Genomic DNA, 19,736 nt, shown 5'->3' with positions numbered 1-19,736 from the left:
AATTTATATTTTTTTTTAATCAGAAAAAATCTAAACACGTCTTTCCTACTTTCGAAACCCCTCTTCGATCCTTGCTTACTAACAAAGATAAATATGTATGCGATAACATGCTTTTACATAACACACTGCTGTCTGCTACATGTTAAATAAATGTATGTTAATTAACAGAGAAGAAGAAGAACTAACAGACTATTTCGGTCTAAAAAAATGCTATTAATAGGTATATGGAATTTCTCTGGCGCAAAATTAACATAAATCTATTTAACTCCGTAAACTAACATGCGTACATAATATTTACATACATATGTAAATGCTGCTAACATCGTAACAAAATATCACAAACTACTGAAACAACTACACTCTGTAAAACTGCCCTTACATGGAAAGTGTTTTGTGTGGCTGCATATCATGAATGTAACACAAAATACTCTGGTATGTGGTGTTGTCAATATCAGCTTTGCTTCACTTGCCCGCACACACACAGTATGTACTATACTCGTATGTTTTCGTTGAATATGTAACTTAACAGAATGTACATACATACTACAGCAGCCGATCAACAGCATTACAATATTCAATTAACAGCTGTGTGCCATAATGTATTCTACACACCCATCACACAGCTTTTCTCCTGTTACGCGCTCATCATCCATTCTGATCACTAACTCGGTCGCTTCCACTCTTGCAGTCCTCCACCCTCACCCCAACTCCATCTCACTGGCCATCCGCACCCTAGAGAAATATCCTGTCTTTAATTAACTTTCATTTTCATTGAAAACTCATCAGTTTCGTATACAAAACGATTGGGGGTAAATTAAATATTTATCCTGCTGTTAATTGATGCTGTGAGGCTTTAAATAAATATAAATAAAAAAATAGAAAATTAAATTTTTTTTAGCAGTTTAAAAGCACAAATTAAGTAAAAAATAAAAAAAGCCAATCTTTCAATTTCTCATAAAATATTATCTGCCAGCTTCTCAGCATCACTTAGCACATCGTTTTACGCATGCTCTGTACAGTTTTTGAAACTTTATTTTTGATTAACATTTATTTTCAATTAATCCGCCAACATTTTGTTGTCCTTTTCACTTTCTGTTTGTATAAATGTAGCTTGTTGCTTTCTTGGGTTATATTTAGTTGTAAAATAACTTAATTTGCATAGCTTTTAAGCATCAGTATTTGCGGAAAATTTTGATGTTCGTGAGTGCTTAAAAACGATTATGATAAATGAAACAATTTTAAATAAAAATATCAAATGTTCAAATAACGGAATAAATATTGCATATAAAGATCTATTCAAAATACATAAAAAATCGTCACTAAGCAGCTAAAATAGGCCAGCTGAAAAACTATGTACCGCGTTTTATTATGTTGTTAAAGTTTGAAATTTCAAATTTTTATCAACTGACGCGCGGTCTGTATCCAGTCATTTCTATTAAGCACATAACTCCAGAAAACTTCCATCATTCGATTATAAAATACATATATGAGGGCTAAAATTAAGGGGCCAGATCATTTACGTCGTTTTTCAAAGATCGGGCTCTTTTCAATCGCACTTTAGTACCTTTAAAACCATATTCCAAATTATTTTCGTAGAACAAATATTCTAAGTATCTGATTCTTGAATTTTAGCTAAGCTAATTACTCTTGGTGTTACTTAAATGCAAAACGCAGAAGTTGTCGAGACGTGGAGAGATACCAGTTTGGCAAAATTCTTTTTTATATAATATTTATTATTTTTTATAAAAGCACAGCTCAATACCTAACAAAAATCGTATGAATTCATATTTTTAACTTTGTGCATAAATTATAAAAATTCTGCAAAGTTGCATCTAAATTCTCAACTTTTCAATCAGATTGTTTTAGAATTTTTGTGAGTATGTTGCTAAAAAATCGCGTTGATTTTTTGCAATTATTTTCCCCGCATTTTCNTTTTTAGAATTTTTGTGAGTATGCAGTTTTATAGCCCATTAAATTTTAGTACGATAATGTGAAGTTCTAAGTTGCTAAAAAATCGCGTTGATTTTTTGCAATTATTTTCCCCGCATTTTCCTTCTATACAAAGTATGTTCGACAATTGTTTTATGGAAAAAATACGTAAAAAACGCTTCTATAGTTTTGGCCAGTCGTCTTGTTAGTATATTTAAAAATAAATAACATTAATGGGTGCTTAAACCACATTTAAGACAAATCAGAAACAAAATTCAAAAACTCATCGAAACATCAAAATTTTCGTAAGTACAAAAAAGTGAAGTGAAGTGGTAAAAATAAACAATTTTAAATTTTTAAAAAATTATGTTTGTACGTAGTTTTCAAAACAAAAACTTTAAAAATCCTCATTTCATTATTCTAAAAAGCAATAAAAATTTATAAAAGTTATAAAAATTAGTTTTTTGAAAAGTTCATTATTTTTGTCTAAAATTAACCAAAAGAAGTAAAAATTGCAAACAGTTTTCATGATAAAAATATATCAATTGCTAAAAAATCACCACTTCACTTTATCTTCGTCTTCCGTCCGTCTGTTGAAAAAACATTTTTTAAACTCTACCGCATGCTTTATAAATGTATTTTTGCAATTAAGAAACTCGATGAAATAAGCTAATATATATTTTTTTCCCTCTCAATTCTTCATAATATCCACTTCGCTTTGGTTTGATTAAACCACAATAGTACCACCCAGATGGATACTCGAACCCACCGACAAGGCTTTCGCACAAGGTTCTGATGCTAAGGTCGAATGCAAAGCTGATGGCTTCCCCAAACCACAGGTCACTTGGAAGAAAGCTGTTGGTAAGTAAATGGAAATTAAAGCAGATATAATCAGTTACTCACTCACCACTTTCCATTGCCCACAGGCGACAGTCCCGGCGAATATAAGGATCTGAAGAAGAACGATAATATTCGTGTTGAAGAAGGCACACTGCATATCGACAATATCCAAAAGACAAACGAAGGCTACTATCTCTGTGAGGCTATTAATGGCATCGGTTCTGGTCTTTCAGCTGTTATAATGATCAGTGTTCAAGCACCACCAGAATTTACCGAGAAACTGCGCAATCAGACTGCACGTCGTGGCGAACCCGCTGTCTTGCAATGCGAAGCGAAGGGCGAAAAACCCATTGGCATTCTCTGGAATATGAATAATGTACGGTTGGATCCCAAGAATGACAACCGCTACACCATACGCGAGGAAATCCTCTCCACCGGCGTTATGTCTAGCCTCTCAATTAAACGCACTGAACGCTCTGACTCGGCACTCTTCACTTGCTTGGCCACCAATGCTTTTGGCTCGGATGATGCTAGCATTAATATGATTATACAGGAAGTGCCTGAGATGCCTTATGCTTTGAAGGTTTTAGACAAATCTGGCCGTTCTGTGCAGCTGAGCTGGGCGCAACCCTACGATGGCAATTCACCACTTATCCGGTATATTATTGAATTCAAACGCTCGCGTGCATCCTGGGATGAAGTGGACCGTGTTATGGTGCCTGGTCATACTACCGAAGCGCAAGTGCAGAAATTGAGCCCCGCCACCACCTACAACATACGCATTGTCGCCGAGAATGCGATTGGTACCTCGCAATCGTCGGAAGCTGTTACAATCATTACCGCCGAAGAAGCACCCTCTGGCAAGCCACAGAATATCAAAGTTGAACCCGTCAACCAGACTACACTGCGCGTCACCTGGAAACCACCAGCACGCTCTGAATGGAATGGTGAAATTTTGGGTTACTATGTTGGCTATAAACTATCGAATACCAATTCTTCATATGTTTTTGAGACTGTTAACTTTTTGACTGAAGAAGGCAAGGAACATAGCTTAGAATTGAATAACTTGCGCGTTTACACTCAATACTCGGTGGTGATCCAGGCATTCAACAAGATTGGCGCCGGTCCATTGAGCGATGAGGAGAAACAATTCACTGCCGAGGGCACACCTAGTCAACCACCAAGCGACACTGCCTGCACCACATTGACCTCGCAAACCATTCGCGTCAGCTGGGTGAGTCCACCACTGGAATCGGCTAATGGCGTAATTAAGACTTACAAGGTGGTGTATGCGCCCAGCGATGAATGGTATGGTGAGTATCAAGGGGGAAGTGGGCGAATGCCAATTATAAATATTTTAAAGCTACCAAGATAAGAGCGACATATTGACTTTTAGCAATAATTAAATTACATTGAAATTAATTGAAAACAGCTAATTTTTGTGTGATTCCGGGCCTATTATTTAGTAGATCTTCGAATAAGGCCTTTTTCATGTGAAACATTCTTGTTTTATATAATAATGGTGACAAAGATATCTTGTCGCTAAAGTTTCGATAATTTTATTAATATATCAATTGTTATCGATAAATATCGAAATTTATACTAGGTATATAGATTGCAGAATTGTTTTAATTGATAATTGATAGTTGATAACAGTATCTTATCGATAAACGTGTCGATAAAAATATATTTAAATAAATACATTAATAAATGTATCGATAAATCAACAATCATTGACAATTTTCACGTTTAGCTGCATTGTAATCCAGATAAATATGTAGTATGTATGTATGTATCTTGATAATAGTGCCAGCAAATCGAAAACGTTGTCGATAAATACGTTTATCGTCTATATGATGAAAAATAATTAAATTGAAGTGAGTAATTAATTCATTTAAAATAATTAAAATTTTCCACTCAAAGATGACACCAAACGTCACTACAAGAAGACTGCCTCCTCAGATACCGTTTTACATGGACTTAAGAAATTCACCAACTACACCATGCAAGTGCTCGCTACCACCGCTGGCGGCGATGGCGTACGCAGCGCACCCATACACTGTCAAACTGAACCTGATGGTAAGTAGAAATTCGTAAAATATTTCGAAAATACATTGCATTCAATTTATAATTTTCTCTTTTCACACCAGTCCCCGAAGCACCCACCGATGTTAAGGCCTTAGTCAAGGGTCAAGCTGCTATATTGGTTTCATGGCGCCCACCAGCACAACCCAATGGCATCATACAACAGTATACTGTATACTCAAAAGTCGAAGGTGCAGAAGGTGAACCCAAGAGCCAAAAGATACCACACTATCAAATGAGTTATGAAGCGACTGAATTGGAAAAGAATAAGCCATATGAATTCTGGGTCACCGCTAGCACTAATATCGGCGAGGGTCAACCTTCAAAGAGTATTGTAGCCATGCCCAGTGATCAAGTACCCGCTAAGATTGCTTCATTCGATGACACATTCACTGCCACTTTCAAGGAAGATGCAAAAATGCCCTGCTTGGCTGTAGGTGCGCCACAACCTGAGATTACCTGGAAGATTAAGGGCGTTGAATTCACCGGCAATGATCGTATGCGCGTTCTGCCCGATGGCTCACTATTGATAAAGTCAGTTAATCGTCAAGATGCTGGTGAATATTCATGCCATGCGGAAAATTCGATTGCAAAGGATTCAATTACACACAAATTGATTGTATTGGCACCACCACAATCGCCACAAGTTTCGCTATCGGCCACAACCACCGATTCATTGACTGTGAAATTGAAGCCACACGAGGGAGATACCGCACCATTGCATGGTTATACACTGCACTATAAGCCAGGTAAGTGCAAAGGGGGAAGGAAAGGTGATTAGGTTGGCGAAGTTAATTAAATTTAATTTCCGCACAGAATTTGGAGAATGGGAAACTGCCGAGGTGTCTGTGGATGCACAAAAATACACTATCGAAAATCTGCTCTGCGGCTCACGCTATCAAGTCTATGCTACCGGTTTCAACAAGTATGCAAAAGCATAGCGTAAAAAATATGTTTGCAATTTTTTCATTTGCTTTTCTTAACTTCTTTCCACAGCATCGGCGCTGGCGAAGCTTCAGACATACTGAATACCCGCACCAAAGGCTACAAACCCAAACTGCCAGAGAAGCAACGCTTCATTGAGGTTTCCTCCAACTCGGTTTCACTGCATTTCAAGGCCTGGAAAGATGGCGGCTGCCCTATGTCACACTTTGTTGTTGAGAACAAGAAGCGGTTGGTGTTGCTAACTTTAAGAAAAAACTAAGAAAAATAATTTTTTCTCTCCCTACATGTGCGGTACACATAATTTATACTCTATTTTTTCCTTTTAGCGATCAAACTGAATGGAATCAAATTTCGAACAATGTTAAGCCCGATAATAACTATGTTGTTTTGGATTTGGAACCCGCCACCTGGTATAACCTACGTATTACCGCTCATAATTCTGCCGGTTTTACTGTTGCCGAATATGATTTTGCCACACTGACTGTGACTGGAGGTATTTATTTTCAGTTTTCCAATTCGTTTTTGTATATTTGTAAATTTATACACACGCTATGTAGCTAATGATTGCCTTTACGAGCGCACATACGTAAATGCATAGATGCATATGTGCATAAGTATGTGTCTAATGTACATATGTATGTGAAAAACTCGTATGCAATTTCGCATTGCTTTTGTACATAAACAATACAACTACGGTAGAAGAGAGTGAAAATGCTGTGGATTTAAAAAATTTGGAACATATTAAAAATGCTGAAGTGAATAAGGAAAACACATGTACTTTGAAACGAATTGGTAGCCCATTAAATAATGTTTTGATTTCCGATTTTGTGTTTAGTATCTAGCAAAATGGCAAACGATTTTCATAAGAAATAAAAGATATTTAATATTTTTTTCAAGTTTCATTTTTCGTTTATTTTAATTTCTATTAAAGCTACCATATTTGGAAATACATTTGCAAATACTCCAAAAATGTTCGTATCTAAAAGAGTTTGAAGCCTACTGAATATTTGTTTTTTTATTATTTATTATTATGAGCAAAATTTTAAACGATTTTCGGAAAAAGAAAAAGTATCTAAATTTTTAAGCAAATTTAAATTTATATTAAAAATCCTTATAGATATTAAAAAAAAAAAAATGGCAGCCAACTAATAATTTTTTTTAAACGTGTGAAATGTAAACTATGTTTTTTTTTTTGAAATTTAAGCTTTTGTAAGTTAAAAAAATATACAGCATTTTCTCTCCTATACAAATAACAAAACGAAAAAACCACACGAGTTTGTTGTGGATATACATTTTGTAGAAAAAAAGTTATTGCTAGTTGATGAAAGCACCGAATGCTTATTTTGTTGCAACTCGTCTGCCAATGCAAGATTTTCTTTAAAAAAATGCTAAAAAGAATGAACCCACAAAAATCACCTCGAAAAATGCAAAGTTGAATTTTGTAAATTTTTGCTTTTTATGCCAAATTCTAAATATGTTTGCATTGTAAAATACAATTTTAATTTCGTACCCACGAAGCACTCGAATGTGAAAATATTTTGATTTTGTAAAATATTTCAAAACGCCTTTGTTTTAGCCAAATATTTAGTTTTTTGTCTTGTAAAATTGTTTTGCTTAAAAAATTTGTTTGTTTTTGTTTATAAAGATTTTTTCTTTCTTTGCAAGCATTTTTTATTGTTTAGCAATATTTTTAATGTAAATGCTCTGCAATTTATCATTTTATTTAGTTTTTCTGTTCGATATGGTAATGCAATGTAGAAAACTACCGAAAATATTTCGTTGGACCGAAAATTGCTAGTAATCGTAAATATTTATATTTTTATAATTTTTATTGCGTAAATGCAATTTTTTTTTAACCCCCGAATTCACCAACCACACCAAATCACCTTAAATTATGTAAATTAAATAAAAAATTTTAAAAATACTTTGTTTTAGAAAACCACAACCACTGCCACCTCTACATTAAATGAGAGTTTATCATAATGAAAATAATTTAAACGTAACGTATCCGAATTTAAATGCTTTAAATTTTGGTTTTATTTACCTTTATTTTGCTCAATGGTATTCTTGAACCTCATTTCATGCTAGTTTATGTTCATTTGATTTTTTTAATTTTCATGTATGAAAAACAGAAATCCAAAAGAATCTTATGTTTTGTTGTTTGCCAAATGAAGTAAAATGTATAAAATGCCAGCATCAAATGTACATATGTCCTATTCATACGTCGTGTGTTGCAAGCAAATAATCTTACGAAATTCTTGCCAGATTTTTGTAAACAAAAGCTACGAATTCTCCTATTTTTGAAGCACCAATTTAAAATTTTGACTGCAAAATATGACACCTAAATAAACTGAATGAACCTAAATGACAACCCAAAATAATACACTGGCGGTGGTTAGGCCAATTTTCTATCTCGGTATGGTGGAACACCCTTGGAAAAGGGGTAAACTTAAAAAAAAAATGGACAAGGTTCAAAGGCTTGCGTCCACACTCATAACTGGTGCGATGAGAACAACACCATCCAAGGCACTGTATGCCCTACTGAATTTTCTTCCGGTGGACCTACATGCCAAACAAGTCGCAAGTGGCGCGGCAATTCGAATGAACATTCTAAATAAGTGATCAAATACCAGTTATGGTCACGGTAGAATATTAACGGAGTTTCCGGGGCTACCCGGATTGGTGGACTATGCACTTCCGGAACCTGCACCCGCTACAGCGTTCGCGACCCTCCCAACCTCAAGGGAAGAGTGGAAGCATGACGTTGTAAGTAGTGGAGAGTCCATCCATGTATACACAGATGGCTCAAAGCTCGAGGGAAGGGTTGGAGGAGGTGTATATTCCCATCACCTGGGAATCTCCCTCAGCTTTCGTCTCCCGGACCACTGTAGCGTTTTTCAGGCTGAACTGATGGCAATCGACAGGGCCACGAAACTGGTAAAGTGTGATATGATACCCCAAGTTGATATATATATCTTCACTGACAGCCAGGCGGCAATAAAGTCCCTCACGAAGCAGTCCACAACCTCCATGGTAGCCATGAAATGCCGCGCATCTCTTAACGAGATGGCTGAGTCATTTCGCCCAAAGGTAATATGGGTTCCGGGACACTGCGGCATAGAGGGGAATTGTTAGGCCGACGAACTGGCGCGACTTGGCACGAAACTTCCTTTTGAGGATATAAATGACGAAATAGGAATACCCTTGCAAACTTGTAAGCTACTTATCTCCGAGAGGCTCACTAAAGTAGCGAACGAAAGGTGGCAGGACGAAATCACCTGCAAAACTGCCAAACAATTATGGCCGGTGCTCAGCGCCAAACGCACTGGCCTACTACTGAGTCTAAATAAGTCCAATATTAGATTATTAGTATCCGTCATAACAGGACACTGCCTAATTGGCAAGCACGCCTATCGACTTGGCCTACGCTCACATGACTTCTGTAGAAGTTGTCAAGATGAAGAAGAGGAGGAAACGATTCTGCACCTGTTGTGCCAATGCCCTGCTCTATCCAGACGAAGACTCTCCACTCTCGGTAGGCAATTCTTCGACAATTTGGAGGACCTTAGATGCGTCGAAATCAGGGAACTTCTAAAATTCGTTCAAAGTTCAAAATGGTTTTAGGAGGGATTGGGAGTTGCTGACCCAACATGCGGCATCACAATGGGCCCTGAGTCTAAGTGTGTCTTATAGACGACCGCGACAACCTACCTACCTAATATGACACCTACTTTTGATTTGTGTGCATTTGCATCAGTATCCGGTTTCCTACAACGTACCTAACAAAAAAAAAATAAAAAATCTGAAAGTGTAGAATACTTCATTGTTTAGAGAGTTAGTAAATTTGCTGACACTGCCACTATGAATGTCGTTTATTGTCAGTGCTTACATCGTTGGGTACTACGCTTCGTAGTGGACTTTAAGTTCATTCATTCTTCTGAAACTTCTCACCCTTAGAAAAAAAATGTGCTCGAACACTATTCCAACAAAATATATCCCAATATTCCAAATCGTACATTTAATAATATAGGGGATTATTCCAAAATTTAAATTTTGTGGAAAACGCAATCAGAGTTTGATCTATTCATACAGTTGCTATACAAAAAGACGGGTGCAAGGGCACATATCTTCGAAATTTTTCCGAATTTTTTTCTGAAAACATGTTCCTTATTAAGCTTATTAATTGGATTTACTTCTCTACATTATTAAACGTGTGATGTGCCGTCATCAATATCCTTCTTTTTTTACAAAATTAAATTCAGTTAGCTCATCCAAAAGCTCGACTAGCTGTACTAACTTGCTATCCCCAAATTATTCACAAATACTAGTTTCTTGTTTTGTGGCCTCCAGTACCGTTGTCGTTGATATTAGTATATTAACAAAATCAAGGAATGTCACTTTCTATTCCACTACAATTTTGGTTTTAAATGCAATTTGAACTCGTAATGGAACAGCTTTATCTAAAAGCGAATATATTATTTACATAATTGTATTTGTTTTTGAACTATTTCCTTTGTCTTGTTTGCAGTAATGAATTCTTAAAATTGAAACACACTTTCGCTTGAATTGAGAATAGTTCACAAATTGCGTAATTCAGTTCGCGTGGAAACACATTATACGGCTAGCCTAAGTTTTAAAAGCTGTACCAAATGCTAATGACAACAAAACAAGATACATTTCGGAAAAGTACACTTCGCTTTTTGTATATTTTTTTGTTTTATTGAGTTCAAATATTTTTATGCATCCTTTATATTTTCCACAAACCCAAGCTCACGATTATATACACACATATTTACCCTAAACCTAAAATGCATTTTCAACATTCCGCCAAGAATGAAAGCATTTAGACATACTTTTCAGCTTTTCATATGCATAGTTAGTTCTGCTTTGTTTCTTAATTTTTTAATTTTATTTGGGTTCCAAGAATACTTTCAGTATTATTCGAATCGAATCGAAGAAAAAGAAGGGATTGTTAATACCTGCAACAACCAAAGTGCTGCTTCAACCTCCATTCCCCACGCATAGTACATGAGTGCCAAGATTAAATTATTTTTTTTTTTTTAAGAACTGAAGAAGAAAATTCGCTGCGTCTCTCTGAGTTTATTTCGTTTTTCAATTTGAATCTTTTTATATCGATTTACGTCAAATTTGAATTCGATTATAATTCAATTACGATTTAGTTTTACATACCACTACGTTCATAACTACATTTATTATGCATTAAAGCGTTACATGCATTTATACATACTTACATACATACATATCTATTAAATACATTGTCATTTGTGAAATAGTCATAAATTAATAACATGCATATTACAAATTACGCATAAAACTAAACTCATAAAAACTAATTAAACCGTTATTTAAATAATAAGTTAAATAAATATTCACTATTATACATATAGTACATATTTAGCCTAGCATATTGAAAACTTTTAATCAAGGAATGTTGTTCGAGTTTGCAAAGTTTAAAATTGAAATTAATTAAATTGAAGTTACTGCTGTTATTTGCTTTCATTTGAGATAGTTTTAATCTAATACATCTAGAAATTTATATAGCCAAACGATGGACGAAAACAAATTGCATTTAGTATTGATTAGTTTTTTTTTTAATATTGAATTTAATAGATTTAATATGAATGTGAGAGGTAAGTGAGTATTGATATGATTTGGGCAGTTTGATATATTTTGTGCGTTTTCTGAGAATTCGAACTCGATTTCGAAAATTCGAAGTCATATTCGAAATTCGAAGTCATGTTCGAAAATTCGAAATTTGTTAAATACAAAAACTCCCAAAATTGCACTGGGCTCTTAAAACCAAGGACCTTAAAAAACATTTGCCTACTACACTTTATGCTGTGCAATTTCAGCTAATGCCAAACTTTACTTAACCTCTCACTAAATATCATGTAATATAGAAATTTTGTAACATAAAATGTTCTCCATATTTTCTCTGGAAGCTTATGAAACACTAATTTTCAAGCTTTTCACGCTTGATTTTCTACTGCATATTCAAATACTTTACTTAAATGTAAACACCGTTAATTGATTTCCTCTAATTCTGCGTCACACATTTTAAACTCTCTACTCTTGTTAATTCAATTTCTTGTTTTTATTCACTTAATACATACACAAGCAAAAATTTCGAATTCAACTTTTGTATATTAACTCGTTAATGATGTGAAGGATACAACAACAACAACAAAAATCGAAACAAAACGTACAAAAGTAATGTTCGAAATCTGTATAATTTCGAAAAACGAAATAATCTACATTGCATTGACTAAACCCAGTAATGCCTAGAATTGGCCTCTCTTTTCTCTCTGTGTCTTCTTGTCTTTCTAATTTCGTTGGTGTACGCGTGTGTTTTGTGTGCTTCTTCTACATACTTTGGTTGTTACAGGAACAATTGCCCCTTCGCGCGAATTACCCGAACTAACCGCCGAGGATACGATACGCATCATACTTTCCAACTTAAATTTAATTGTACCGGTGGTAGCTGCTCTGCTCGTTATTATCATAGCGATAATTGTTATTTGTATTCTACGTAGCAAAGGCAATCATCACAAAGGTATCTACACAGAATTTTATTAATCGAATTTCTTTTTCGTTTTTTTCTTTCCATTTCTTTTACAACAATTTCCTACGCTCTCTGAAAAACTCGTATTTAATTGCGCTTAATATGTATCAACGAAACAAACATACATATCAAATCATCAACAAAACAACTTTTATCATCGTTCACATTTTGATTTCAATATTAATTCGACATACAAAAATATACAACATAAAAAAATCTTTTGTAAAAATGCATCCTTTCCCTACTACGAAAAACTATTCGAAAATTAAAATTATTAAATTGTTTAAATGTCTGGCTTGCTATAAATCAATATTAACGAAAAATGCGATCTTCGGAAATTCGAATATCGCGATTATGCATGCAATATTGTTGTAAAATAAAAACAAAATGCATAAAAAAAACTATAAAATAATCGGTTTGTATAAAAAAAAATATAATTCGAACATGAAAAATCTATATGAAAACTACTATAAAATCAGGCACCGTTGCACCACTCGACGATGGTCACGGTACAGGCAATTTGAACACACGCATACGCTTGCCCGCTTGGATGCCCGAATGGCTCGATTTGAATTTCATGGTGCCTCTAATAGCCACTGTCATTGTGGTAGCGGTGGGTATACTTGTTGTGTGTGTAGCGCTTTCCAGACGCCGTGCGGACGACTTGCGAGGCGGACAAAAGGATGTGTACTGTAGGTTTTTGCATTTTACTATGCTTGAGCGTACATAGCAGCGAGCTTTATTATTGCAATAATATGCATTTATTTATAACTAAATCTAAATTATCTTTATATTTAGCTTGTATGTATAAAAATTGTTGATTTTCGAGTTTTATTTCTGTTTTGAAAAAGAAAGATATCGCATCGGTTTTCAAAAGAAACTAATTTTTAACACAATTTTTTCAAAATGGTGCTTGACATATACTAGTCGCTCTCAAAATCGGTAACTTGGCACACATTTTTCTATAAACTATTGGCCTGATTCATAAAAAATAAAATATATTTAAAGAGCTTTATAAAGTGTCATTTTCATAAAATTTTCGGTTTATAAAACAGTTAAGATCTTCTTTATTTTTATGAATTTTGGTAAATGTTGTATATATATATATATGTATATGTTAATCATATATCGTGTTGAATGTTAATCGTTAGTTGTTGTAAAACAATATGGTTGCTACCTTAAACTAGCCATATACATACACTTGTATAAAAAACATTTCCCTTAACATAAATTCCTATGAGCATTGAAAACATTTTTTTTTTTAATTATTCTAAAAAAACAACAACAGCAAAATCAACACAAATATACCAACACACAGAAACGAATTCACCAAATCGAAAATATATGTAAATTTGAATTCAACCAAAAAAAAAAATTTACAAATCTGTATGAAAGCACCAATTGTGTGACACCGCTTAAAAATGAGACCCCATAAAACTGGGCATTTTACTCTTATTCTCTATAAATAATATCTCATGTGTTCTAACATCACTACTCTCCCAACTATATAGTAGTCATAAGTGCTGTTAAGTGGGAATTGCTTAGTTTTCCCATTCATGTATGCATTATCGTCCCTATATAATCACTAAATATTTAGTATTGTAAATAATATATTATTGAATAACATACATGCATAAGTATCTTTATAAATGTTCATCGTTATCCCCATTAATTCATCACATTAACTAATCAGAAATATGTACCCATAAAATTTTGATCGTACTACGACCTAAAATATTGGTATATTCATAGCAAGGGTTAAAATTTGCCACTCTTTCCAAATCATAAGGACATTTATTATTTATTATTATAGACTAGTTTTGAAAACTTCCTAGTATTTAGTCATAATTTTTAACATTAGGGCAATTCCGGCAAAACCGGTTAATTTATCGATGCAAACGAGAATACGGTCGGTTATGACCATTTAAATAATCAATATCAGGTTTAATCTTCTGCTATTTCTAGCGTAAGGCTATACAAAATGCCTGACCTGCCTACGGCCCCCTTTCGCTACTGCGTTCCGGTCCCAAGAGAAAAAAGGCTGAGTCTTATCATGCCAGTTCGTCAACGAACTCGTTCCCTTCGATGTCGCAGTAACTTGGTACCTGGTACCTGTTACCAAGCACAAGTTTGAGTTGCCAATCCTATTGGATAGGGCCAATTGACTCTCTGAAAAGATAACTAAGGAAGCGTTTTTTAAAACCATTTTCAAGTCTAACTGTGGCACAGGTCCGGGTTGCCAAAACCATTTCTTAAAATTTAAGACCTTTTACTCGATTAGTTCAATGAAATTTAAGTAAAAGGTCTAAAATTTTAAGAAAAAATAGTCAACCTTTGAAGTTTATTTAAGCGTTGCATAGCAGTCGGTTGTACGGATGAAACCAACGGGAAATGTTATATCGGTCAAAAACAAGTTATACGTATCCCGGCGTTTCGCTGGGTCACGTCTAGGAATCGAGATATATATATAACTATCATATAGGGAAAATTGTCACCTTTGGTGGTCTTTTTTTAACATAACTCGAGAACCACTAGTCCGATTTTGCTCAAACAAATTTAAAAAAATAAAAAATTACAATTCCTTTAATCTGTTCATATAACGTTTTTCTATATAACGTTATTTGTTTTAGTACACACAAATAAGTCTCAGTCTAAGCTACGAAGGCGTAGGCGACAATCGGATCATATTGTATATAAACTCAATTAGCTTTGTGCTCAAACCCAAAAAAAAATGTATTACGCCATATGACTTCTCCAGGTTATATCCTCCGGGGTGGCCTCGAGGCCCCCGAATTCTCTAAAACTTTTAATTGTAAAAATGTCTATGACATACCTTTAAGCTTGCCAGTTTTTCGAGTTTAAGGAAATCACTTAATTGAATTCATGATTTTCAATTATCCACGATTTGAGTCAATTCAGTATTCGAATGACATTGAACAAATCCAAAAAACAAAACTCGTTTCTAAAGCTTCGATTAAACGATCTTCGATTTAGTAGTTCCAAAACCAGTTGATTAAACTCTGCTATGAATATACCAAGAATTTAAACTATTTAAAATTTCAGTTCCCCTTAGCTATGTACCTACAATAAACCCCTTAGATAACTTTTCGTTGTATTTACATATAGCGATCTAAAATAAACATTTATTACATCAAAACTTTTCCTACTCAAACACTCTAAACTTCTTCGCTTGATGTTTTTTTTTTTCTTTCAATTCTAATTAATTCTTACAACTAAACATTTCTCCCATACTGCTATCAAACTTTTAAATACTAGCCAATATTTACACTTATCCTTTTTCATTTGATTTTCCATAAAAACTGTATTCAATTTAAAATTAAAAATCCCAAAAACCCCCAAACTAAGATGCTTTTCTAAAAATCAAATTTCATAGAAGAGAAATACAAAATTGGATTGGTTTTGTTGAACCCTATCAAACAAATGAACTACAAAATTATAGCATATGGAATCATAAATCATACATTTCATGATATTGCATATTCGTACTTTTGAATTAAGCGTACGTATGTTGGTATATTTATGATAAATTTTCATAAATTTTCTTATTTAATTAAAATGTATTGCTTTGCAGAAAAATGTATCTAAACGTAAGGTATCTACTACATAGCATATTGGTAGTATTCCGAAGTAAATCTAAACTTTGAACACCTTTAATTAGTTCACATAAAATAATGTGTTGCACCAACCTTAATTATTTTAAGCTCGTTCGTTGGCTCGTTGGTTCGTTCTATTTTTCCCTTTTTTTACTCTGGCACTACCAACCCAAAAAAAAAACAAATCACGTAAGTCAGATTTTGTGCGTTTGTTTGACTGTATGCAATGCAAAGAAGTACCTGCCTAAAAATACTACTAATCAAAAATTTACGCTCTCTTGCCAAAACTACAGTTGAATATAGGCGAGCGATAGATAAAAAGACAAAAAAAACAAACAGAAGTAAAGTAAGAAATTATCGAAAATTCAAATTTAAACGACATTGGTTGAAAGTCAGTCGGTAAAAGCATCTTCAGTGCCCCCAATATTGAGTTTGCCATATCATATATTAATTCTAGACGATGTAGTTTACAATCAGACCATGGGACCTGGCGCCACCTTGGATAAACGACGACCCGATTTACGCGACGAACTCGGCTATATTGCACCACCCAATCGCAAGCTGCCACCAGTGCCCGGCTCGAATTACAACACCTGCGACCGGATTAAGCGAGGTACAGTGATAAGTAAGCATCTAAATTTACAATATACAACATTTATTAATGCGAGCAAATATCCTCTTGTTCTTCCAAGATTTTTTTGGGTTTGTTTGTTTTTTGCGTAATGAAAAGGTCGTATATTTTTTTGCCTTTCTGCTTTATTTTGTTGGTTTATTGGCTATTAATTTACGCTTTGCGCCATATGCATACCCAATGCTATTAAAAAAGGACAGAATGCAAAAGAAAAATAAAACTGAAGTAACGAATTAATTGTTAATAAGTTAGCGTTATTTTAGAATTTCGTTTTAGAAATTTCTAAATGTACATTTCGTTTACTTTGTACGCACTTCTGGTACAATACTTTTTTACGGTGTAGCATATCTAGCTAAACTTTGACAAATTTTCATACATATACATAAAAAGTTTCGTAATGTCCTTTTGGTAGAATTTTTTGTATCTTTTGCATGCTTCATAAATGTTGTAGTAAATTTAGATAATAGCTTTAAGTAATAGCTTATGCTTTTATTATGAGTGAAAGAAAATTTAAGGCGAAGTATCTTAAGTATCCGCCAATTAAAAAAAAGAAAACAGTAAAACTTCCCTAACACGAACCTGTATTGGTCCCCACAAAAAAGTTCTACAGCGCCAACTTGCAGCTATAATCGACATCACCGAAACGGTTGATAACACGATTGCCGGGCAAAAGATCGATTGTGGCATAGGCTGTGCGGCATGGTGCGCCATCCTGCTGATATCAAAGTTCGCCCAAGTCCATGTCTTCAATTTCTGCCCGCAAAAAATCGATTATCATGGCTCTGTAGTACTCATCCTTGACCGAAATGGCGTTTCCAGCAGTCACCCTCTGAGGATGCATTGGCTTCTCGACGGTCACTTGTGTAAATGCGGCCTCTCAGAAAATATGATTTTTCGAGCAAAATCGTTGTCCAATCCATTTGCATTAATTCCCAATATTGTTCTATGGTAAAGCGATTAATTTCGTTCCGCGGGGAAATGGTACTGACTTCCTGTCCAGTCCTGTCCATATGATATAAAAAAAGCTATATTGTAGATTGCCTGTTTAACTTTAACGTAAAGCAATCACTTCGAAATAATTAAAATTTTCTACCGAAATTCCGAGTCGGTGACTGTAACCTTAGGAGCATTTACGAGAATTGTTTTTTCGTAATTACCATGCCAGTAGAAAAGCTATTCTTATTCTAGTGACATATTCAATTTAAAATTAAAAATCCCAAAAACCCCCAAACTAAGATGCTTTTCTAAAAATCAAATTTCATAGAAGAGAAATATAAAATTGGATTGGTTTTGTTGAACCCTATCAAACAAATGAACTACAAAATTATAGCATATGGAATCATAAATCATACATTTCATGATATTGCATATTCGTACTTTTGAATTAAGCGTACGTATGTTGGTATATTTATGATAAATTTTCATAAATTTTCTTATTTAATTAAAATGTATTGCTTTGCAGAAAAATGTATCTAAACGTAAGGTATCTACTACATAGCATATTGGTAGTATTCCGAAGTAAATCTAAACTTTGAACACCTTTAATTAGTTCACATAAAATAATGTGTTGCACCAACCTTAATTATTTTAAGCTCGTTCGTTGGCTCGTTGGTTCGTTCTATTTTTCCCTTTTTTTACTCTGGCACTACCAACCCAAAAAAAAAACAAATCACGTAAGTCAGATTTTGTGCGTTTGTTTGACTGTATGCAATGCAAAGAAGTACCTGCCTAAAAATACTACTAATCAAAAATTTACGCTCTCTTGCCAAAACTACAGTTGAATATAGGCGAGCGATAGATAAAAAGACAAAAAAAACAAACAGAAGTAAAGTAAGAAATTATCGAAAATTCAAATTTAAACGACATTGGTTGAAAGTCAGTCGGTAAAAGCATCTTCAGTGCCCCCAATATTGAGTTTGCCATATCATATATTAATTCTAGACGATGTAGTTTACAATCAGACCATGGGACCTGGCGCCACCTTGGATAAACGACGACCCGATTTACGCGACGAACTCGGCTATATTGCACCACCCAATCGCAAGCTGCCACCAGTGCCCGGCTCGAATTACAACACCTGCGACCGGATTAAGCGAGGTACAGTGATAAGTAAGCATCTAAATTTACAATATACAACATTTATTAATGCGAGCAAATATCCTCTTGTTCTTCCAAGTTTTTTTTTTTGGGTTTGTTTGTTTTTTGCGTAATGAAAAGGTCGTATATTTTTTTGGCTTTCTGCTTTATTTTGTTGGTTTATTGGCTATTCATTTACGCTTTGCGCCATATGCATACCCAATGCTATTAAAAAAGGACAGAATGCAAAAGAAAAATAAAACTGAAGTAACGAATTAATTGTTAATAAGTTAGCGTTATTTTAGAATTTCGTTTTAGAAATTTCTAAATGTACATTTCGTTTACTTTGTACGCACTTCTGGTACAATACTTTTTTACGGTGTAGCATATCTAGCTAAACTTTGACAAATTTTCATACATATACATAAAAAGTTTCGTAATGTCCTTTTGGTAGAATTTTTTGTATCTTTTGCATGCTTCATAAATGTTGTAGTAAATTTAGATAATAGCTTTAAGTAATAGCTTATGCTTTTATTATGAGTGAAAGAAAATTTAAGGCGAAGTATCTTAAGTATCCGCCAATTAAAAAAAAGAAAACAGTAAAACTTCCCTAACACGAACCTGTATTGGTCCCCACAAAAAAGTTCTACAGCGCCAACTTGCAGCTATAATCGACATCACCGAAACGGTTGATAACACGATTGCCGGGCAAAAGATCGATTGTGGCATAGGCTGTGCGGCATGGTGCGCCATCCTGCTGATATCAAAGTTCGCCCAAGTCCATGTCTTCAATTTCTGCCCGCAAAAAATCGATTATCATGGCTCTGTAGTACTCATCGTTGACCGAAATGGCGTTTCCAGCAGTATTTTCAAGGAAAAATGAGCCAATGATGTCACCGCTCCAAAATTCGCACCAAACAGTCACCCTCTGTGGATGCATTGGCTTCTCGACGGTCACGTGTGTAAATGCGGCCTCTCAGAAAATATGATTTTTCGAGCAAAATCGTTGTCCAATCCATTTGCATTAATTCCC

At 34.4% G+C, this 19,736-nt stretch overlaps 1 protein-coding gene across 50 annotated transcripts in view; it reads left to right on the top strand.

Annotated features, from left to right (window-relative positions):
* Positions 1-19,736, top strand: part of Dscam1 (Down syndrome cell adhesion molecule 1) — a 169,015-nt gene that overhangs the window by 137,655 nt on the left and 11,624 nt on the right. For 39 of the 50 annotated variants that reach the window (XM_017611726.1, XM_017611728.1, XM_017611724.1 and 36 more), the window contains 9 exons: positions 2,671-2,790; positions 2,856-4,082; positions 4,693-4,848; positions 4,920-5,603; positions 5,671-5,779; positions 5,851-6,027; positions 6,126-6,292; positions 12,862-13,074; positions 16,454-16,609. In XM_017611726.1, the coding sequence (XP_017467215.1) occupies positions 2,671-2,790; positions 2,856-4,082; positions 4,693-4,848; positions 4,920-5,603; positions 5,671-5,779; positions 5,851-6,027; positions 6,126-6,292; positions 12,862-13,074; positions 16,454-16,609 (3,009 nt within the window). Of the gene's footprint in view, positions 1-2,670; positions 2,791-2,855; positions 4,083-4,692; positions 4,849-4,919; positions 5,604-5,670; positions 5,780-5,850; positions 6,028-6,125; positions 6,293-12,205; positions 12,374-12,861; positions 13,075-16,453; positions 16,610-19,736 lie in introns of all 50 variants that reach the window. The other 11 variants (XM_017611756.1, XM_017611774.1, XM_017611759.1 and 8 more) reach the window with 1 other exon arrangement.

Source organism: Rhagoletis zephyria, unplaced genomic scaffold, assembly GCF_001687245.7.
Source record: "Rhagoletis zephyria isolate East Lansing unplaced genomic scaffold, Rhagoletis_zephyria_1.1 Rzeph_scaffold_00452, whole genome shotgun sequence".
Classification (NCBI taxonomy): Eukaryota; Metazoa; Arthropoda; class Insecta; order Diptera; family Tephritidae; genus Rhagoletis; species Rhagoletis zephyria.
This window is presented reverse-complemented; position numbering and strand designations above follow the sequence as displayed.